General features: G+C 38.5%; 1 protein-coding gene across 2 annotated transcripts; it reads left to right on the top strand.

Annotated features, from left to right (window-relative positions):
* The first annotated feature begins 1,561 nt into the window (after nucleotides 1–1,561).
* Nucleotides 1,562–23,968, top strand: LOC121867546 (major facilitator superfamily domain-containing protein 6-like). 2 transcript variants are annotated; one of them, XM_042367552.1, is made up of 9 exons: nucleotides 1,562–1,693; nucleotides 10,218–10,540; nucleotides 11,068–11,222; nucleotides 11,738–11,991; nucleotides 19,413–19,574; nucleotides 20,567–20,730; nucleotides 20,926–21,129; nucleotides 21,740–21,907; nucleotides 22,194–23,968. In XM_042367552.1, the coding sequence occupies exons 2-9, from the start codon at nucleotides 10,447–10,449 to the stop codon at nucleotides 22,478–22,480; spliced, it is 1,488 nt and encodes a 495-aa protein (XP_042223486.1). In that variant the 5' UTR covers nucleotides 1,562–1,693; nucleotides 10,218–10,446; the 3' UTR covers nucleotides 22,481–23,968. The 2 variants fall into 2 exon arrangements, with proteins under 2 accessions (XP_042223486.1, XP_042223487.1); XM_042367553.1 differs by lacking the exon at nucleotides 1,562–1,693 and adding an exon at nucleotides 5,026–5,064.

Genomic DNA, 23,968 nt, shown 5'->3' with positions numbered 1-23,968 from the left:
GTATCGCCTGATAACAAAACAACAAGTGATATTATAATTATGGTCACTGGGATGGGTGATAAATTAGTGTTGTGTTTATACAGTAGTGTAAACATTATTCAAGTATGATGTTGATATTAAATTGTTGTTTTCGTAATGTTAACAACATCAATTTGTGAAGTACTGTATAACATATGCCTAAACTTTAATAAAAACAACACTGTACTCTCTTGTCTGGAGTCGGCAGCACTTGCTTACGCGCGGTGACGTCAATACTATAGGTCAGCGTTGATTAGCTATTACCGACATGACGTCATTTCCTTGCGGCTGTAGGGTTGTTCTTGGAGAGCATTCACCTGCATTCTGAGTACTGCACAACGCTACAAGACATCAACATTGTCTTAAGAGTGATTCAGGTTCGGTTACGGTCGGAAAATCCATGCTTTAGTAGAAGAAAATTTCCCGGAAGAATTTGAAATGCAAACCATTGATGCTACGAGAACCTGTAGTTGCGTCTTCGAATGATTCAGCTATGGTTACGATAGGAAAACCACTTTGTATAGAAAAAATCCCTACATGACCCACCTTTCCTTTAAAAAATTCCCTCTTTCCCCTAAGAATCGCCATAACCCCTATTCTGAGATAATCATTCAGGCATATACTGTATATTCGATTACTGTTGATAGGTGTGCGTCTAGTGATCCGTGATGGTGAACGTATTAATGGTGATTGGAGGTGTGGCGGTGTTGAAAGGTGTGTGTGTGTGGCGATGAAAGTGTGGCGATGAAAGGTGTGTGAGGTGTGGGAAGTTGAAAGGTGTGTGTGTGGAAAGGAAAGGGTGTGTGTGTGTGGTGTTGAAAGGTGTGTGTGAGACGATGAAAGGTGTGGGGTGTGTGTGTGGAGGATGATGAAAGGTGTGTGGTGTTGAAAGGTGTGTGTATGTGTGTGTGTGGTGATGAAAGGTGTGTGTGTGTGTGTGTGTGGCGATGAAAGGTTTGTGTGTGTGTGTGTGTGTGTGTGTGTGTATGTGTATGTGTGGAGATGAAAGGTGTATGTGTGTGTGTGTGGTGATGAAAGGTGTATGTATGTATGTATGTGTGTGTGACGATGAACGGTGTGTCTGTGTGTGTGTAGACGTTGTGATGGAAAGTGTGTGTGTGGTGATGCGAGGTGTGTGTGTGGTGATGGGAGGTGAGGATATGGTGAAGGTGACATCATAATAGTGATGCCAGGTGAGGATATAGTAGCAATGGCGAAGAAGAACTGGGGAAAGTGACGACGCTACAATAACAATCTCGCTAGGCTCCAGGCTGCACCGCTACTTGGAGTATTATACAAGTTCAGAGTCACCAGCAAGTTTTTGTTTATCAGTTACCTACAATAAATTACCTATAACCAATAATATACAATCAACTATATGCACACAGGTTTTGTCTCTAAGTAACTGTGGTGGAAATTGCGGTTTAATATATAAAAAAAGAAATTTTTGTGAGAATATTTAATACGCTGACTGGTAACTGTTGCTGGTGGGGAATATAATGGTAGCGAGAAAGTGAGGTGGTCAGTTACCTCTGTGCCAGCGTCTGTGTGGTGTGAAACACAGTCAGTCAGATTAGGGGGACTTGAACTTGTAACCGGAAAAGCTTTGTTTAATTAATTACCTTTACGGCGACAAAGGGCAGTTGTGGTAGAGGACGTTGAAATGTTCTACGCAGTGAGTATCAACTTGTGTTTTCTTTCATCTTAGGGATAATTACTGGGTATAGTGCAAGAGGTTATCAGCATATTACTTTACAATTACAAACTTTTTTGCTTCACTGTTTTCGAGGAAGAGTGACTCAAGCGTTCAGTAATACAGGCGTCAACCACGATCTAACTAGCATCTGTTATTGAGTTCAAGGGTTTCCATTAGTTATATTCAGTCATATTTATCGATTTCTCATTATTCTCCTATTTTTTATCTATCATTTCACAGGTTTTAATTGAACTCAAAACCTTGCCGTGCACGTAAGAGTTCATTAACGATGCAGCTTGAACGTCTGCCAAGGTCTGGAAAGTTTCTTATACACTCGCCAAGTGTCATGACTCATGACCGACATTCAGTGACTCCTAGTGTCGTTTACTAATGAATAAATTCTCAAATGGGAAAACTCTTATAATTAACCTTTACGTATGCGGTTTTAATATTAAGTGTTTTCCCATTTTGTAGTGTTTTTTCCCCGACAAACAATGTTTATATATATTTTTTTTTACGGGGAATAGCCTGGGGGACTGGTGGTTGTGACAATATTCACGAGAAACCCCAAAACAATTCCTTATTACTCGTTTCTTATACTGTATATGGGTGTTAATGCACAGTCGTACTGAGACGATAAGAACTACTCGAAATAACGGGTAATTGTCTCAACGTCACGGTCGATTTAAAGCCCTTGTTTTGTGTTTTCTGTTATAAACGTCATAGAAGTTATTCGGTCAAATTATCTTTTAAAACCAGCAAAACGAATCAACCAAACCAAACCAAATCAAACAATCTAGTTAGGAAAAGTGAATTAAGGTTGGTTTGATCGTCCTGCCTGTTTCAAAAGTGCATAATGCCTCAGCCACCGGTATGAAAATCGTAATCACGCGCTGACTTCCGAAACATTTAATTAAATTTCTTATTACTTTATTTACCTAATGGCCACTCACTAGAGGTGGCCATGCCGAGGGACGGGAGCCAGTTTTTGATAGTTTGGCAAGGAATATTTTGTAAAAATACACTAATACCCGCTTGTCACAACAATTATTTAAAAACATTGAGGAAAAATAAAAGCACAACAGTGAGGACATGGCAATATTAGTTAAGTTAATGTAAAGGAAGTAACATTGTCCCAGTAACCCCCGTTTATAGGAAATACCCCAACTGGTTATGCGAGCATTTACTTGGCGATTTAATATTGTCTGGACAAAATCACAACCTACCTCACTAATTCAACCCAATTTTGTACTTAAGGAACATAAAATAATAATAATAATAATAATAAAAATACTGTGAACCCTGTTATCAGTGCTATGAGTGTTATATTGTGTGACCTCTGAAGAGATGACACTTCACAATTCACTTTTTGTCCCGATAGTAATACAATTTACAAAGCGAAAATCAACAGGTCACTAGAATGGCTAAAGAGAAGGGAGACAGATGCCCAGTGTACTGTAGGCCAAAGCTCGTAAACAAGGATATCAGAAGGAACCAAAACACCATACAATAGTTTCTTTAAGCCCCGACACTGGCGCCATCTATTGGACAAGCATGATATGGTACAATACTGTCCTTGTCCCTGATATAGGTATATATATTTTTAAACTGTACTCTAGTATTTACCGCTGATTTTACTTTCGATGCCATCGGCATTCATTGAATTATTTATCTATATTATTTATCATCTCACCAGTTATTAGCCGTTCAGGAGGTTTGTTCTTAGTACTGTTATGAACTATATTGTCCAGTGTTAGTACAGGAGAGCCCGTAAGAAACTGGTGATTAAATACGCTATGTTCAGCTACTTAACCAGTCTTTACATGTTATGAAAAATAAGACCATCATCTGTCAAAGGAAATGAAAGCTAAAAGTGCCTGAATGGAAAGGGCCTGGAAAGTACTGTGGGGTATGGGATGTTTGGGTTCCCACTCAGGATGGGATGGAGAAAGGAAACTCACAATGTGCTCTCTGTATACATGTTGTATTGGATGTACAATGCAGCTTGGTGCTGGGAAGGCAGCATGGTTACAAGCGTGATGTAGAGAGAGCTGGTTGGTGAGGGTGCTCAGAGGACAGCTTGTGGGTCGCCATGCTCGCCGGCGGGCGAGGGGCCGCCAGGCAGCGGCGGAGGAGGAGGAGGAGGAGGTGTTGCTTGCTGCGGCTGTAGCTAGAAAAGAGAGAGGTCACCACGAGGTCAGGTCTTAAATAGCGGGAGTAGGCGTGGCTTAGTAGTTGACCTCCGTGATGTATGGCGGCGCTGGTTGACCCAGACCACGGTACACTGGGGAAGTCGTGGGGTCGGCTACTCAGCGACAAACAGCGTTTGTAGGGGAGAAATCCACTACAGTACCACTAAATTGTTCACTGGTTTTTTTTTACTCAACGTTATCTTTAAATTCTGTTACAACTGCAGTTGAAAGTGTACATTATAAACACGCAGCAACTGCTCAAGCACGATATAGATTATTATTATATTATATGGAAGGAAATGCAGGGGTTAAAAAGGTATTTGCTCCCGTATTGGCACTTCGTGACAGGCCCGAATATAACCTAAATTTCTTGCAAATGTGCGTGGATATGTGCTTTCAAATGACTGGTTAATTGTAGCCCAAGACCCACTGAATAATCCCCTTTATAATTTATTTACGGTAGTTCTACCCCCGCTTTCCAGATATGTTACACAAAATTGAAGGTAATGAATAGGAAAAAAAGTTAAGCCGATTTAACTTTGCATTTCGCCTCATCGACCTGTGGTCTACGACATACAGATCTACACGTATCATGCGTAGAAATGTGAACAAACCGAGCTCTTATTTTTCTTCTATAGATTTCCTACATTTATAATTGTACATTTGAAAGGAGTCAAAATTGCACTAGAAACAACTATAAAAAAAGGGTTTACTCAATAGGTGCTACTGGACAATCAAGTTCATAAAAAGTAACATGAAGAGACCTGCTGCCCGAATGGCAAGTAAGCAGTGGTGGTACTAAATAAAATTAAACTGCAATTTAACGGTCACACTGCTTACGAATCAACCACATAACTATGAATTTACCTTTTCCTGTCCTTTGAGAAGAAATGAAACCTTAGATCTCTATCATTTCTTTTGTGTTTACCACAAACAACACAACGGTGACCGGCGTTTGGAGCCACGTTTATCTGTACAGTGACACCACCTCACCCAAGGTAATGATACCTTGACCTAGCGAAAGTTAAAGCACTAAGAATATCAACAGCCGACACACCAGCAATCTAGCGCCATCTCTACTTTTACTTTTATCCTCTTCACAGAATGATCGGCTCGTTAGCCGCTTGGGCGATCGGTCACGTCTGTTACGCACTGTTGGTAAGTACTGGGCATGCACTGGCTCCTGAATGTACCTGAACCTGCTCCAGTGTTGGTCAAGTCTTGTCTTGAAAGAGCTCACACTCGGTGCCATCACAACACTTTCTGGTAGATTGTTCCGAGTTCACAACTCTCACCGGGTTTGCCCTTACAGTTTTCTGAACTTGTGGCTTCTTCAATCTTGAGCGTGACTTCTTGTGGGGCGACGTCCCTGGCTCAAGTAAGGACACTCGATTGATAGATGCTCCTTACACCTCATTAGGTCACCCCATGCCCGTCTGTAGTATAAGCTGGCAAGTTCAGGCGCTCCAACCTCTCAGGGTAGCTGAGGTGCCGAAGTGCAGGCACCAGTCTGGTCTTTGAAAATTTTCAACCAAATGACAGTCCCTAGCTTCTCTGGGACCAGACGGGGTGACAGTACTCCGGTGGGGGGATTCACTCTTGAAGGATCTTCAGGACGAACTGTCTAGATATCTCTGAACGACCTTCTTATAAGACCCAATAGTTTATTTGCCTGATTTACCTTCTTCTCGCAATGGCTTGAGAATTTCAGCTCATTGTCAACATACACACCTAGGTCCTTCTCACATTCAGTCTCAAATAGTGCAGTTTCTTCATCCTGTTGGGACATATGATATGCCTCCTTACCGTTGGTACGCCCCAGGTGCATTCTCTTACACTTCATGACATTGAATCTCAGCAGCCATTTCTTCGACTATTCTTGATTTCCCGAAATAACGTGGCGCCATCCCATACACCAAACAAACTGAACACCCTCATCAACTTCGTGTCTCCTAGAATATATGAATACATCGGCAATAGCCACATACGAGGCTGCATTAAAGATTCTTCAGGATCTCTATGTGAAGCCCAAGAATGAAATCTTCACTTGGCATCTTCTGGCCACAAGAAGGCAATGTGCGGGAGAACATTGGATGAACTTCATGGCTCAGTGAGGAGTGCAACTTCAAGGCTGTTACAGCAGAACAGAACCGAGATGACTATGTAAGACTCTTTCATCAATGGACTCATGACACCACTGATTCGTCAGTGCCTCTTGAGAAATAAGAGTCTGGATCTACAGACAGCCTTTGACCAAGCTAGGGCACTGGATCTTGCTCAAAGGAATTCCGAGTCCTATGTACAAGGATCATCTCTTGTAAGCTCTGCAGTATTTCTTTCTGGGAATGTTGATTATTCAGAGGAACCCGTGTCTGCAACTGTCCAAAAATTGGGGGACTCTCGAAGGTGTTATTTTTGTGGAGCTTTGACATGACCAACGCAGGTGCCCGGTTCAAGAATTAACATGGTACAAGTGCAGTCAGAAAGGGAATTTTCCAAAGGTGCAGGTCGAATTCAAATTTTCCATCTGTTTCTGCCTCAACTTCAGCTGCAACTGACTCACCTACTGTTGCTGCCACTGCTCCAGGCTGCTTAAAACACTGAACCGTAGACATCCTTGTCGATGGCATGAAGACTACAGCACTCCTTGCTACAGGAAGTTCTGAATTATTTGTGTCTCACTAATATATACAACAGCAGGCCCTAACTATGCTGTCTGGAACTGGCCATGTATCTATGGCTTTCTCTTCTCTTGCTTCTCCTGTATTAGGATACAGTAAGGTTAATATTTCTCTACAAGGAACACATTACCCTGATACACGTCTTACTGTGTTGGATGATCTTTGTTGTGGTGTTATACTTGGACAGGATTTCATGGGGTTGTAGGAGTCTGTTACAATCAGTTTGGAGGCCACAAGGCAGATCTTAGCATCAATAACTTTAGCTGTAGTATGGCATTTGTAGAGCCACCATTACTATTTTCCAATCTCTCTCCTCCTTGTAAGCCCATTGCCACCAAGTCCAGAAGATTTGGAGAAGTTGATCATGTATTTATCAAAGGAGAAATTAACAAGATGTTGTCAGAAGGCATAATAGAACCTAGTACATCACCTTGGAGGGCTCAAGTTCTGATCACAATGAATGAAAGCCACAAAAAGAGACTAGTTGTTGATTACAGCCAGACTATAAGCAGGTATACCCATTTAGATGCATATCCCCTGCCTTGCATTGATGACTTTGTGACAAAACTGTCCAACTACAGTCTCTTCAGCACTCTTGATCTAAAAGAGCTTATCATCAAATACCTATGCTTATATTGATAACATTACTGTTGAAGAATTATAACCCAAAAGGAACACGATGATAACCTATCTAGCCTCAAGAAATTGAAGATGCCAAGAAACAAAACTTCACCTTCAATGAAGACAAATCCATCACCTGTTCTCCATCTATAGATTTGCTGGGCTACACAATATCCCAAGAAACTCTGAGACCAGATGCTAAATGCTTACGCCCTTTAAAGGAACTACCAGTTCCAAAAAGTAACCCGTCATTGAGGTGTGTGATAGGAATGTTCTCTTACTACTCACAGTGGAGGCCTCGTTACTCTGATAAAATCAGACCTCTTGTCAAAAGCGAAAATTTCCTCTCCAAGAAGAAGCTGTGACTACCTTCGAAAGCTGAAAAAAAGAGATAGAAAATGCTGTAGTCTGTTCAATTGATGAGTCCATTCCTTTTGTAGTGGAAACAGATGCCTCTGACTCTGCTATCACGGCCACCCCTAACCAAGCTGGCAGACCAGTTGCATTCTTTTCAAGGAGACTCTCAAACAGTTATCAAAAACATTCAGCTGTTGAGAAGGAAGTTTATGCTATAGTTGAAATAGTTAGAAAATGTTGAAACTTCTTGCCTGGCAGGCACTTTACCCTGGTACCTGATCAGAGGTCTGTATCTTTTATGTTTCATTCGGAGAATTCAATGAATGAATAAATTGTAATGAAACAGATTTTGCCAGTACCTAACTCGGCTTTATTCATCTTATAACTGTCCTACAGTAATAAAATAGTATCGGAAACAAAAGGACATAACAAAATGAGATTATAGAATACTGAAACATAGAAGGGACATTTAGGCAAATTGCAAAATGATAGTACAGTAATTCTAGCTATGCAAAACTAAAAGAATTACATCCCTTAGACATACATTAGTACATAAGAACAATACAGAGGTAAACCACAATTCCACATTACAGTTAGGGTAAGTAAAGATAGGTTAGTTCGAGTTAGGAGAGGAAGGTATATACTATATAGATGAAGTAAGAATAGGTTAGGTTAGATTATGTTAGATAGGAAAAGTTATGTTAGATAGGTAAAGTTATGTTAGGTATTTAAAGTTATATTAGGTATTTAAAGTTATATTAGGTATTTAAAGTTATATTGGGTATTTAAAGTTATATTAGGTATTTAAAGTTATATTAGGTATTTAAAGTTATATTGGGTATTTAAAGTTATATTAGGTATTAAAGTTATATTATATTTAAAGTGATATTAGGTATTTATTTTAAAGTTATATTAGGTATTAAAGTTTTTAGGTATTTGTTATATTAGGTATTTAAAAGTTATATTAGGTATTTAAATATTGGTTTAATTATATTTAAGTTATGTTAGGTATTTAAAGTTATATTAGGTATTTAAAGTTATATTAGGTATTTAAAGTTATATTGGGTATTTAAAGTTATATTAGGTATTTAAAGTTATATTAGGTATTTAAAGTTATATTGGGTATTTAAAGTTATATTGGGTATTTAAAGTTATGTTAGGTATTTAAAGTTATATTAGGTATTTAAAGTTATATTAGGTATTTAAAGTTATATTAGGTATTTAAAGTTATATTAAGTATTTAAAGTTATATTAGGTATTTAAAGTTATGTTAGGTATTTAAAGTTATGTTAGGTATTTAAAGTTAGGTTAGGTAAAATTAGGTTAGGTAAATTTAAGTTAGATAAAGTTAAGTTAGGTTAGATTAGATCAGGTTTTGTTAGGTTGGATTGGTTAATTTTTTTTTGTGTTTTTACCACACAATTTGGGCTGGGGTTAAGGTTTTCATGAATTTGCCCAAAAATGAATATGAAATCAATTCAAAACACATTGAAATATACAAAAAATATGCAATTTCATAAAACGAATTTTGACCCAAAACTTAAAAGTTCCACCCTATATTTTCGAGAATACTGTACAACAGTACGTACAGTATCCCGCTCATCTTATTTATTCTAAACAGACTGATGTTATCTAGCAATTCTGAAGAGTGGAAAGTTATCAGTACTAAATGCATGAAATAAAGCAAGAGCTCATAAAAACTACTGTAATGAACAGTCAACAGTACACATTGACAGAAGTAGGTGTACGACTCATCGCTCTTTATCTTTCAGAAATTGAAAGAAAGACAGATTTCTGTTCCTTACACAGCTGCCAGAGCATTTAATAGCTGCACAGTACCGAGGCCCCATTGCACCTGCATTAAAAAGAGAGAAATGATTTTGCTGGATTCTTTGTCTTCCTCGCTTTATTCCTTGCCTGGTAATTATTTTATTTACTCCCAGCCACTTGGTGGCGCCAATTTGGTCAGTGAACACGTTCGCCCATTGGAGTGGGCTATCCTTATACTGTATAGTACTGTAGTAGAAGACTAATACTGTACTGTAGATCCATATAATATTCCTTGCTCAGGAACAAGAAGGACACCAGTAGAACGTGGGCTGTGAACCGAGTAGGTCACTGGACACTACTGAGGGGTGTGTCAAATACAGTAGGCTATAGGTGACAGGCATGTCACAAGATGATACAGTATGTACGGTAGTTCACATTGATGATGATAATAATAATATCTATAATAATAATGAAGATTAGTCCACTCAGCTTATTAACCACCCCCATGCTAATCTAACCCCCCATGGTGTTTAATCATCAGGTGAATTAGGCTGGGGCTAATTTTCAAGTGATCCAATAAAAGTAATAATAATAAGAGGTAATAGTTCATACAGGAGGCAAGCTCTTAAGAGTGCAGGAATGTGTCTAAATTCAAATTTTCCTCACATAATCTTATATAACATATTGCAGTTAAGGACTTGAACTAAGTTGCAGAAGTACACAGTTACCATGGGGTTAAACTAGACTTAGGCAGTATATAACTTTCACCTAAAGATGAAGCACCCCAGCTTATTTCACCTGATAATTAAATCATCAGGTGAAATAAACGAGAGTACCTAATCTTTAGTTGATATCTACAGTAAACAGTAACATTTTTTCAAGGTACATGGAAGCGACACCTGCGTAAGGAAACTAGCCCACTGAGGCTTCACCAAATACATAAAGAAGAATAGGAATGATACTGAACTAGACTACTACTTCTGAACATCAGGAGCAGATAATCTCAAAGTCATTATTTCTGTGTTCTTTATTAACACCATACAATCGTCAGTCACCCCTTCAGAAAGCCAGCATCATACTAAAGAATTCAATCATCAAGCTCGTGATAACCATGCAGGTATCAGATGGTTTGCGGAGGTACCTGCAAGACCTCAAGAATGCCAAGCTGATAGTCATCAAAGTTATCTACTTCTTCTTCCTCGCTGGTAAGCTAATACTGTACTGTACTGTTAAGTCATGTAGTTTATCCTTAAAGGTTCCCCAGATGATGGTGAGAAGGGATGTACTGTATGTGTGCAGGGCCAGATTAAGGTTGTGTGGGGCCTAAAACTGATACAAAGGGAAGGCCCTATATAGGAACTGTACTACCATATATTATGTATACTGTACTTGTATATTGTAAATAATTCATTATATACAGTATATTCAAACAATTTTAAATATTCATTTATCTAACTTGTGAAGTTGTGAAAAAAAAATGTAGGTTTAAGAAACACAAATTAAGGCCTAAACTCATGGGCCTAACACTACAGCCTTACAGTATTAGCCTTATGGTTAATCCAGTCCTGGCATTAGTTATGACATGTTGAATCTTTATGTTTTGTATTACTGTCTTGGTTATGGTAACATAGAACATTTATAAAGGCAGTTCTGTTTACAGTACTTGTAACTGCAGGTTGGACATACTTTGATAAATTTTGTGCTAACTTCAGTTTTTTTTTTTTTTTTTTAGCCATGGTGCTGCCGTGGCCCCATTTTACCATTCACCAACGAGAGCTGGGAATCAGCACGTACTACACAGGGGTCATTGGTACAGCTCTGTCGGTGGTGTCCATCTTCTTGCCCTTCTGGGCCACCCTCCTCGGTGACAAGATTGGCAATTTCAAGGCAAGACTATCTTTTTCCCAAACTTCCCTATATTTTGCATTTCATTATCTAGCACACACAAACACCATTCAATATTTCAACATCTAAAAATATACTGGTTAATGGGTCATAGCTTAAGGTTGAAGAAGCCACGTGTTCATGAAACTGTCAAGGCAAACTTTTTTTGGAGCGAGAGTTGCGAACTCTTGGAAGAAGCTGCCAGTGTTGTGACGGCACCAAGTGTGAGCTAATTTAAGACCAGACTTGACCAACACTGGTGCAGGTACAGATACATTCTGGAGCCAGTACATGCCCAGTACTTGCCAACAGAGATGTGACCAACTGGCCAAGAGGCTAACAATATAAAGCAAGGTACAGTAAGAAGTACAGTACTGTACTGTATAGCAATAAGGCAGATTACCATCTTGACTGGTGACACTGTTTAGGGCTTCTAGCAGAGGCAAGAAGACAAAAAGGCAATTGCAGCACATGGTGCCCGTGTGTTCCTTATTTTGTCAAGGTTAAATGTGTTGTAGGTACCGATGAGCATCACAACGGCCCTGGCTGGTGTCAACATTCTGCTGTTCACGGTTGTGCCCCTGGCCCACCCTACTACCACCACCACTGGGCATAACATAACTGCTACAGGATATAACATCAGTGCCACTGTAGCCACCACTGAACATAACCTGACCATCAACTCCTCAATGTTAATGCCCATCATGGAACCAGACCCAGAAAGGTTGAACATAACCTTTTGGAGTTACCTTATTCTCAGGACGTCTTATGGGTGAGTGTTACTTGTTGCTCCACCATACTTGAATTTAGTTAAGCTCAAAATGTAATACAGTACTGTACACTTATTAGTATGAAGATGATCTAAAACAAAAATACTACTAATAATAATTAAGCCAAACAGTAACCTATCGCCTCATAATTAATCAAATCACCTTTTTTTACTTAAAAGTTTGACTCCCTTCCATATTAAAGAAGAAATAAAGTTTGTAATGAATATGACTAGTAATGCATTCTGTTAAAATCATTTCTTCTTAGATCAGTATGGATTATAAAAAAAAATCACAGCTCTTTTGCGATGGATTAGGAGAAAATTTGGTCCTTAGGTGTTAGAGGTTTGTACGCTTATCCCTCGTGTTCTTATTAATATTATTGTCGGATGAAACCTCTTCACATTCACCAAGGATATACATATAAATCAAATACAGTACAGTACAGTACAGTACAGTACAGTACAGTACAGTACAGTACATACAAACTGTATTAACAATAACTTAAATTCATCCAGTATAAACAATAGGTGTAACAATAATGATGGTAAACTAACACTCAAAGCAAATGTAAAATATAATAAAATATTAAAATAATAGATATGACATAACTGTACTCCTGGTGAACTGACACAAGGACGGTGGGCAGTGAGAGTGTGGATGTCCTTCCGGGCACAGGCACTACAAACGGTGGCAAGCATGCAGTTACAGACAAAACAAGAAGGCACCTCAGTGTGTAAATATGGGTGGGCACTCTGAGCCCAGGGCCGCATCAAGACAATCTAGGGCCCCGGGCACTTTATCGAGAGGGGCCCCCTTTATCCCATCCCCCTACTTCTTTCAGGAAAAAGAAAGTCATTGTAAATTTAAGGAAAAAAGGAAGTTTATTTAATGATTTTTATTTTGTTTTTAATTTAACTTATAAAATAAGAACATAAAAAAAAAGGGGTCTGCAATAGGCCAGTTGGCCTGTGCATGGCAGCTCCTGTCTAGTTACAATCACTCTCTATCATCCATGAATCTATCCAGCCTCCTTTTAAAACTTTCCAGTGTTCCAGCACTTACTACAAAGTTGCTAAGCTTGTTCCACTCGTCTACCACCCTATTTGTGAACCAGTTCCTTCCTATCTCCCTCCTAAACCTAAACTTATCCAACTTAAATCCGTTGCTACGGTTTTCTCTTTAAATTTTAAGTTGCATACATTCATTATCAGTAGTCGTACAGAGAATACTCAGAAACAAAAATTTACCTTTTAATAAAATAAAATCTGACAAAATTGAAGTACCTGAAATCAGAATGTCTGATTTTAATTCATTTATTGGAAGAAACAGCTGTATCTAGATGAAGTACTTTATAGTTATTTTTAAATAAGAGTTAGCCTTTCGAGCTTTCATAGCAGCAAATTGGAAACCACATCTACAAAGTCAATCACATGTGTTAGATCGCTTTCAATGGACATGATGGCAAGGCAGTTCAGCTTATCTTGGCTCATTGTAGCACGCCTTTCACTTTTCACCAGTTTCATTTTTTAAAAGCTGCATTCTGCTTCACACACTGTGACATGCTATGGCAGAAATATTCACAAAGCTATGCTGACATTTGGAAAAGTTGCTTCCACATTCTGAAGTTTTATGAATTTGAGCATTGACAGTGGTGAATCTATTTTCTCTTTCAATCCGATCATAAAATCATAAACATTTTCAAATTCATCAGCACAATCAGAATCAAAATCAACTCTGTATTTTGACGTGAGATGGATTATTCTAGCTGGCAAATGCTCTTTGTTTTGATCTGAGAAACATTTTAGAAATGCAAAATCATCAGCTTGTCCTCTATAAGCTTCTTTACGTTGTTCAAGACAAGTCCGCAGTGTATCTATGATTAGAGTGAAAGTTTGCACCCTGAACATCTGACCTGGGGATTCTGTGAATTCTTCATCTGATGATTTACTTTCATCAAAACATCTCTTTCATTTTCTATGACGTTTTTCTTCATATTGATAATGTTGGTTTATGTATGGCATGGTGTTCTTTGCATCATCTTCAATCTCGTCATATTTTTCACGCAGTTTCTCGGTGAACTCCTCAAAAGATTCAAGCAATGATGTGGCTGTCAGCAAATCCACACTTTCCTTTTGCAGAGTTAGGCTTACTTTATTGAACCGAATAAGTATTCTATTCCAAATTTTTGCCATGAAACCGGTTTTAAGCTTTTCTAGGCCAGCAATTAACCCATGTGCCTCTGACTTCATAGATTCAATTTCGTTATCATTAGCCACAAAGTCTTTCAGGTTTTCATGTAGGCTTTTGCAGTTCAGGCACAGTGCCTTTGTAACCTCAGCATGGCAAGACCATCGCGTAGTTGACAATAATTTTAAAGTTAAAATCTTGTTGTTTTCATTTGGAATGAAACCCTTTGTCAAGATAGCCCAATGACGTGTTTATCCTGTGCAGAAAGTATAGTTTGTTCAGTAAACCAAATTTTTTTATGGCTTCCAAACAACAACTTACACTATGAACTCCTACCAGGTTCAGTGAATGGGTAGCACAAGGTACATACAGTAATCAATGAGATTATTTACATCTTTGATTTTTCTTTGGAGACCTTCATATTTCCCAGACATATTGGCAGCATTATCGTACGATTGTCCACGACAATTTTGAATATCTATGTCCAATTCATTCAATGTGTGCAGGACCTTCTCACACATATTTTCTCCTGTGTGACTAGTGAAGGGAAGGTAAAGCGAAAAACGATCCACTGGTTCACCAGACGAAGAAACATACCGAATAGTGAATGCAAGTTGGTCAGTTCTTGAAGTATCGGGTGTAGAATCTAAACATAAGTAGTACAGTGATCCCTCGGTTAACGAGATTTCGGTTAATGATTTACCTTCCATAAGATTCTTAACTTCGGTTAACGAGCAATCCCTCGATTAACGAGTTTTTTACGAGCCAACCTCAACATGTTTTCACTTGCACTTGGCGGTCAACTAGCTGTAGTATTAGTCCGCCAATACAGTAATCGGTTTTAGGGCTTAAATTCCTTACTATTTTAGTAAATATCAAGAAGCTTATACTATTCAATAATTTTAAAAGTTTAATATTAAATTTTTTAGTAATTTTAACAATTATTGAACATAATTGAAGGTAAGGTAACTAGTTTTATGCGCGCCATCCAGCCTGGCAACACACCAAACAGGTGCCAGTTTCTCTGTCTTTTCAGCGGAGGTAACATCTTGCTTGAGACTCTTCAACTAAACGCTTTTTTTCTGTGTTTGCGAGCAAATTATTGGTCATTTTGAAATTTATTTTACATATTGACAATATATAATGCAGTGCAGTGTTGATTTAAAGAAAATAATCTTGAATTACACCAAGAGAACTAAAATTTTATGGGTGAAATGGCGCCATGGGGTGACTTCTCTTCCACCCCAATGCCTTCTCTTCTCCCTTCTCCTCCACCCCCATTCTAATTTCCATCATCATCATCATCCAGGAGCCTTCTACATACACACCTCAAAGTAAGTGTACTTTTCTACCTTTTTTGTTGAATGTAGGCAATTTTCGGTGAGCTGGAACCAATTACCCAAAAACCCATTGAAACAATGGTTTCGGTTAACGAGTTTTTCGGTTAACGAGCAACCTGCTGGAACGGATTGTGCTCGTTAACCGAGGGACCACTGTATTTTGCACTCTGAATCTCTTTGCAAACAGTTGACAAAACCTTTTTTCCCATTACCAAAATGAGTTCATCACAAATGGTGGAGCTCAAGTAACTTAGATTTCCTTTGCTTTTATTTCCAGAATACCTAGGAAGTTACCATTATGGGGTGATCCTATGACTTGATCAGATCCTCTGAACGCTAATCCACGCTCACTCAAAAACTTTATTACTTCTACCAAACGCAAAAGCAATGATTGCCAATATTTCCTCTCATTTTTAATTTGCTGACGGAGTCCACTGCCAATACAATTACCGATTTTTTATCGCTGTACATAGGCTAGAGTTGTTTTTCTTTGATCCACTGAACATTTGCATTCCCCAAGAACTCTGCTGGTGTGTGGCCAGTCATTGAAACCATGCACAAATGGTCAACTTGTAGATGTACTATAGAGAAGCAAACATGTGAAACAGTAGAGTTTACCTTGTGATTTAGAGAAGAGTAACCATTCTCTCTTCACTGACTTGCCATTATTCTAAGTTCTGAAGAATGCAGACCTAAGAGAGGAAACGGTGTTTCTGATGCTCACCTGAACCGATGTTCTTCATGTTTCTTTAAACTCAGAGTCATGATGCTGACAAGTATCTGGCCCAGCCTTTGACCAGTAAATTTAAAGTTTCTGTGATATTGGTCTTCTCCATTTCCCAGGATCAGTTTCAATGTACTGAATATCATGCTGTTTAATTTCATCACTTTTCTTTGATTGGTCTGTTGTATATGTAGCAGACGAGGTACTACAGCCAGTTAAGTCCTCCTCCTTTAGTTGGTCAGTTGTAGGTGTAGCATCAGCAGACGAGGTACTACAGCCAAGTTGGTCAGTTGTAGGTGTAGCATCAGCAGACGAGGTACTACAGCCAAGTTGGTCAGTTGTAGGTGTAGCATCAGCAGACGAGGTACTACAGCCAACTTGGTCAGTTGTAGGTGTAGCATCAGCAGGCAGTTGTAGGTGCCAAGTAGTTGTAGGTGTAGCATCAGCAGACGAGGTACTACAGCCAACTTGGTCAGTTGTAGGTGTAGCATCAGCAGACGAGGTACTACAGCCAGTTAAGTCCTCCTCCTTTAGTTGGTCAGTTGTAGGTGTAGCATCAGCAGACGAGGTACTACAGCCAGTTAAGTCCTCCTCCTTTAGTTGGTCAGTTGTAGGTGTAGCATCAGCAGACGAGGTACTATAGTGTGGCAAGTCTTTTTTTCTCACTTTGGTTTATATTAAAAAAAAAAAAGTAAATAGTAACTTTTCTTATTTTTTTTAAGTTCAGCAGAATACTGTTGTTTTTGTTTTCTGGCTTTGCGCTTAGCAGCTCCACTTAAACCTTTGCCACTCATTATTTTAATAACTGAAACTGAAAGCCTGAAATGCACAACAGAATATGATAAATATCATAAATTAAAAAATTTCATGCATAGGTAGACTGGTAGATATTTGCAGTTCCCCAAATTCATGTTATACCATAACTCTAAAGCATAGAATCATATTCATCCACTGCACAGTAAACTTAGTAAAGACATAAAATCCAATGATAAATATGAATCAATGAGTGTCGCACAGAGCAGCTCTCACACAACAATCCCAAGCAGGTACGTGGCAATCAAACGTGAACACGAGACTGAACGAACGGTGTATTCCTGCTCGGAGGTGTGTGTATGCACGAGCATTCATATTTAGACGAAAAGATAGTGCAAACTGAGAAATACCAGCATATATATTTATTAGTACTATTACTAATATAAATAATATAATGTGTCCTTATACAATACTGTACAGTACTGCAAACATTTACTATTTATGCTGCAATGTAATGGGTTGCAAATTTTACATTATTATTATTATTACAATTACTATTATTATGACAACAAATATCTGCAAGCTCAAGGGCCCCCCTGGACCCAGGGCTCCTCGGGCACCGTTGTTAATGCAGCCCCGTCTAAGCCGACCCGTAAGGAGTCGCATTCAACCAGAGCAACACCTCCAATCACAATATGCCACCTCTCAAATGATGTGAAAGGGCACCACGGACATTGATGAGGTGGAACACGGTGGAGACCGACTGAGCAGCTTTCCCAGTCAATGTCGCCTCACATCATCAATAAAATATGTAACAAAACACGTTTCTTAGATCATGTTTGACAATATTTATCTTCACTGTTTGATTAGCCACATAGGAATAACAAGAAAATAATCACAATATAAATCCCCATACACTCTCAGGGAGTGGGTTGACCATGTCAGTCAGCCAAGTTACCAGCCATGCAACCCTAACCAACCCTGTGGCTCACAATATTATCAGTGCATGCGCAACAACTGCTTCAGTTGGAGCTAACAGACAATACAATACAAGATTCAAATGAATGTTTAAAAATAAACCCAACAACAAATACATGAAACACCGAATTGTAAAACAGTATAAACCCCTCACATTATTAAAAATCCATTACATTAGAACAGTAGTTCACAGGACAATATTACACACAACAAAATCCCACCAGCTAAAGTTTCTTATTTTTCTAATACCCTGTACAGTACCTTGTTAGATTTCACTTCTTATTGAATTATGTAAGGTGACATTAGGCTAAGTTACTTTACTTTATCTTCTTCACCACTGATCGGCTTGTTTGCAGCTTGGGCAGTCGGTCATGCTTCTATTATGTACTACTGAAAAGTACTGTATCTATACCTGCACCAGTGTTCGTAAAGTTTGGTCTTGAATGAGCTGCACTCACTGCTGTCACAATGCTCTCTGGCAAATAGTTTGAAGAGTTTACAATTCTCACTCTGGAAAGTTTGCCCTGACAATTTTCTGAACATGTGGGTTCTTCAAACTTAAAATGAATTGGATGGGCATTGGCCAGCTCCAGATATTAATTGAGTTATACGTACCCTTCGAGATTTTTACAAACTTTAAGCTACCCCTTGCCTGCTTACAGTACAATACAGTACAGTATACCTAAATTAGGCAACTGCAGATTATCTAGTCTCTCTAGTCTCTAAGTACCTGAGGTGCTGTAGTGCAGGTACCAGACTGGTGGCCCAACTTTGGACAATTTCAAACAACTGACAGTCTCTAGCATATCTTGGGGACCAGCCGGGGTGACAGTGCTCCAAATAGGGAAGCACCCCACTCTTGAAGAGCATTACGAAGGACGGACCATCTAGAATGACCTTCTTATTAGGCCCACTCGCTTAATTGCTTGATTCGCCTTCTTCTCACATTGGTCAGAGAACTTCAGTTCATTGTCACAATACACACGTTAGATTTGGTTTCACTAGGTTTTGATTGATTTAGGCTACTGTAGTTGGGTTGGGTTAGGGTAGGTTAGATTCAGTTTAGTTAAGGTATGTTAGGTTAGATTTGTTTAGCTAAGGTATGTTAGGTTAGATTTGTTTAGCTAAGGTATGTTAGGTTAACCAAAGGTATGTTAAGTTAGGCAAAGTGTTGTTACGTCAAGTTCTGTTAAGTTACGAGTATGCTAGGTTTGGTCATAGTACACTATGCTAAATAATGGAATGTTATGTTAACTCATGCCATATTAAACAAACTTTTGTGTCAGGTTATGATAAATTAGACAAGTTTTCTTTAGTTTATATGTAGTAAGGTTGTGTTTGACTATGTGATGTTAGGTTAAGTTAAGTTGGGGATGATTATGTTATGTTAGGTTGTGTGGGATTTTTGTTTCAGACTAATGTAGATAATTATGTGTTACAGAGCGCTGACAGGAATAGGCTTCACACTGTACGATGGCGCTGTGATGGCTTACGTGCAAAATCAAGGTGTGGACTATGGTTTTCAGCGGGCCTGGGGCACCCTGGCTGCCCTCTGTTTCTCCTATGCGGGCGGCCTGATCGTAGAACACACAGGACACTTCTAGTTAGTTTCATCGGTACATTTATATGAGTATTCACGTCTAAGTTAAAGCATCATATTTATAGTGTTCTTATCTCTTCAGATTTTCTATATCTGTACTGCATGCTATTACACTTAGACTGTTTTATAGAACTGTACTTATGTTTCTGAATACAGCATCAAGTGCCAAAATTTTTTACAAACCACATCAGTTAAGGAAAAAGTTACAATGTGTTATGATGGGGGGCCGGTGGTAGAAGCGGTATCGCTCTTGCCTCGCAAGCAAGATGTCACGGGTTCGATTCCCGGGCCGGTGGAAGTTGTTTGGACATACTTCCTAGCCCCCATTAGTCCCTGTTCACCTAGCAGTAAAGTAGGTACCTGGTGTAAGTCAAAAGTTGCGAATTCGTATTCAGGGAGTTGTTGGAGCTTCCAATAACTTGATGACATAAAACCATTGACTCTTCAGGCTTCTACGCCCTTCATGAGACATAAAGGCAAGCATGAACTTAGCATGCTTCCCAGTTGGGTGCTGTAAACGCTTCTGCGCTTCACCTCACACAAGGATGTAGAGGGGTGCCCAATAAAAAAAGAAAAAAAAAAAAGAAGTGTTATGACAGTCAGTTCAGTACTCAACAAGGAGACAAAAGTAGATCTACATTTGTGAGGCTCACAATAATATTGTCAATTTCTGCATGTAAGTATGTTATGTAATAGCCATAGAGAATTTTATTGCCGATATGAACAACCTTGATAAAAAAAAGTTTGTCAACATGATCATCTAAAACGTGTAAGAATATGTTTTTCCTTTCCTTTGAAACTTGGCATAATTGTACAATCACTTACTGTATAATTTGCAGTAAGTTTGATACTTGTGTTTGGTTAGGTTGATTGGGTTGGATTCTAATTTGGTAGGCAAAAACAGGGAGATTTACTAGAAATTTGCTGAAAATGGTTTGAGAATTTTACAGACTTGATATATCACTAGTTATGAAGAGGTCATTTCACATCAACAGCATCCTCTTCTATGTGTGTGGGGGCCTGCATGTCACCACTGCTGCCTTCATGATGCTTCTTGAATTGAACTTCAAACTACCAACACAATCCCTAACCAAGGAAATCATCAGCCATCTCTACAATCCAAAAGTTGTAATATTTCTTTGTGCAATGTTGTTAGCAGGTTAGTGCTCGCATGAATTACTGCAATCATGAACCAAAATTCCTTTTATATCTTCTATGAAATTGTACCATACCAAAATGATATACTGCACCACGTACAGTATGTATGCTCTGAAACTATTCTAATTCTGTATTTCACGAATGATTTATGTTTGTTTTTCTCCAGAGTGAATTAAAATGATGTTTCCTTGTTCAGGAGTAGTCATGGGTTACCTAGAGACGTTTATATATCGTTACCTGGGCAGTCTTGGAGGTTCTCCATTACTTCTCAGCTTGACAGTGGCAGTCGTGGCACCCTTGAACTTTTTCCTGACCCTGGCCAGCTCCTTCCTGGTGAACCTGCTGGGACATGCAGCTCTCATTTCACTGGGCCTTTTTGTAATCTCCTTTAGGATGTTTGGTATGTTTATCTCACTTCTTTTGTCAGCCTTCCAGCCCTAAGAATAGAGTAAAGTAATACAATAAAGATAGATTAGTGCAGTGTAGTAGTTCTCCTTTCCTACTTCAATCTACAGTACATGTATACTGTACAATACTTCAGTTTTGAATAATAAAAAAAATATTAGGTTGTTTATATTCCAGCCTCACTCTTTCAGTGCTTAAAATTATACAATAAACATTGATAAGTGGATAATGATTCTTGGTTCAAATTTATCATCTTTGCAAATTTTACAAATTCATAAATTGGTTTTAACAAACAGTAAAGCAAAGTGAGACATTGTAAGATGAAGAAAAATGAAAGCTTTTACTTAAGAGGAACTGTGGGTTAATATCAACTGACCTACAGATACAGTATACTGTACAGTACAGGGTACTGTACCTTTAAAAACAGTGAGTCACTGTTGGATTCAATAATTACTGTTCCGTAGTGATAGTGAACTGATGAGGCTATACAGTATTTACCTAGGGTTTACAGATACTGTACTGAACTGCACTAGTATATAGTTGTAGCTTAGGAAGTAAACTTTTATTATTAGTTAGTAATCATTCTTCCTTACCTCGTTGTGCAGTGTATAGCATGCTGGTTAACCCTTGGTGGGCGCTGCCTCTAGAGATGCTAGATGCGCTGTGCTCTGGACTCCTCACTAACGTGGCCATTATGTACTGTACCGTACTCTTCTCCTCCAAGTCCATCACATCCTCTAGAGGAATCATTAGTGCCTTAAATTTTGGTCTTGGTGAGTTTTATTTTTGTATATACACTGTACTGTACTGTACACATTAAATTAATTTTAAGTTTAAATCTAGAGATCTGTGTACAGTATGAGAAGTATGAAATATTTCTTGTATCAGTTAATGAAATCTGTTTGGTGGAATAACCTTAGTAAAGTCCCTGATAGTGCTTTCTGTCTGTTACATTCAATGGAGGAATCACTACCAGTCTTATCTGACACTCAATTTGGAGAATTCATATTTCTATTTAGTTTAAAAAAGTTTGATACCCTTTTGCCCATTTTCATCTAGGTCAGCTTCTGGGGAATCTTGTCGGCACAGAGATCAGAGAGGTGATGGGAGATCGAGCTACCTTGCAGGTGTTTGGGGGCGCAGCATTCGTGTCTGCTGTTCTCTATGGTGCTGCCTATCTCTTTATTACCAGGCAGTCACTCTTCACCCACTCGTCTACACAGGGTTCCAACAGCCCCACTGAGACAACAAATAATCACGGTACTGACAATAAATCTTTTGAGGACACTATAGAAATGGAACCCTCTGACTCAGGAACAACTGAAAATACCCGGGAAGTGTTGTGACTCAGGAACTATATGAGATGGAGAGTTGTGATAAAGCAATTATTACAAATGGAGAGTTGTGATCCAAGAACCACAGAATAGAGCAAAGTGATCTTAGAATCATTGAAAACAGTGCTATCATTCAGGAGCCATAGAAATGTAGTGTTAGGATCCAAGTACAGTAAGTATTACATAAAATAGTGAGGCAGACAATGAGGAAAGTAAAAATATGGAATTTAAAGGAGATAATTAATTCAGCCAGATGCTGTATGGTACACATTTTATTGATCTATCGTATACATATGACATACACATGAAATTGTTTTGTAATTAAACTTCATTGCAGCATTATACTGTACATATTAAAAGGATGAAAATGTCTTTTATTATGGGTAAGTATGCTTGTGCCTCCATGAGATTGATCCAATTAAAACAAACAACTGAAGTCAGTCTGATTTTAGCTGGAACATACCAATGAACATTTTATACGCTGGACTGTTTCTGCTAAAATCAATGTTCAGTTATTGAAAGATGGTTTGGTTTAATTCGTCACACTGTGTGATGTAGATCGAAGCAGTGGTGTACTTATTGCAAGTGTATGGGACATCTTTACTATTGTAATTTGTAGTAGCTTCTGAGAAATTTGGTTTGGCTGAAAAATTTGACTTCTTAAAAAACTTCCTTGTTGTAGTTTTGTCTGTGATATGGAATTTACTGGTGCAGTACAAGTAATTCCAACCATTTTATCATCCTATTCCATGTCTTTTATAATTCCTATAAAACATAAAAACATTCTATTTTAAGTACTATACAGTATGTAGTACAGTATACAAGAAGTACAGTAGTAGTACAGTACTTCTACTAATGATAACAAGAGGTTAAATATTGTTACCCAAGACAATCAGAAGTACCTGTAGGGTGTTATTGTTAGTTATAATTATGCAAGTTGTAGACTTAATTATGTTAATTGTTGTTGATGGAGTCTATTGCCATTGTTGTACAAATCTTAAATCTAGTGTTGTTAGGAGTACATACTGGAATTATTGTAGGGCATCCTTGTTCTTAGCAGTAGTTTATAGACTTAAAATAATGTAGCAACCTTAACCGTCCTGCTGTGTGTGATAGCTGGGGATGTTGGGAAGATTATATAGAGTGAATATTTTTTTTGTAGTTACCAGAGTGATAGCTTGCTATTTTTTCATAATTTTCACCACTTATCAGCTTATTAGCTGTTCGGGCAGTTGGTCTATCCAGAGTTAGTACAGAAGAAACCTAAAGTCCCAGAAGCCTGTGATGTTTGGTAGTGAGCGTCACACTGGATAGCACCCTTCTTGTGCGTTTCCGAGCCAAGCAGGACTCAAACCCTTGACACAGTGGTGAGAAATATGCATGTTACCACTGTACCACCAACAGTAGTAGTTAAGAAATACCACACTATAGTATTTCCACGCTAAACAGTCCCATAACCCACACCCCTCTTCTACAGTATACGAATAGCTGATTGGTTCA

This window comes from Homarus americanus, unplaced genomic scaffold, assembly GCF_018991925.1.
Source record: "Homarus americanus isolate GMGI-L3 unplaced genomic scaffold, GMGI_Hamer_2.0 scaffold23598, whole genome shotgun sequence".
NCBI lineage: Eukaryota > Metazoa > Arthropoda > Malacostraca > Decapoda > Nephropidae > Homarus > Homarus americanus.
The sequence above is the reverse complement of the archived record's forward strand: the minus strand, read 5'-3'. Positions and strand labels throughout refer to the sequence as shown.

Coding starts and splice junctions, on each gene's coding strand:
- LOC121867546 (XM_042367552.1), top strand. CDS start 10,447: ATGCAGGTATCAGATGGTTTGCGGAGGTACCTGCAAGACCTCAAGAAT. Junction 10,541..11,067: donor CTACTTCTTCTTCCTCGCTG/GTAAGCTAATAC, acceptor TTTTTTTTTTAG/CCATGGTGCTGCCGTGGCCC. Junction 20,731..20,925: donor TTGTGCAATGTTGTTAGCAG/GTTAGTGCTCGC, acceptor TTCCTTGTTCAG/GAGTAGTCATGGGTTACCTA.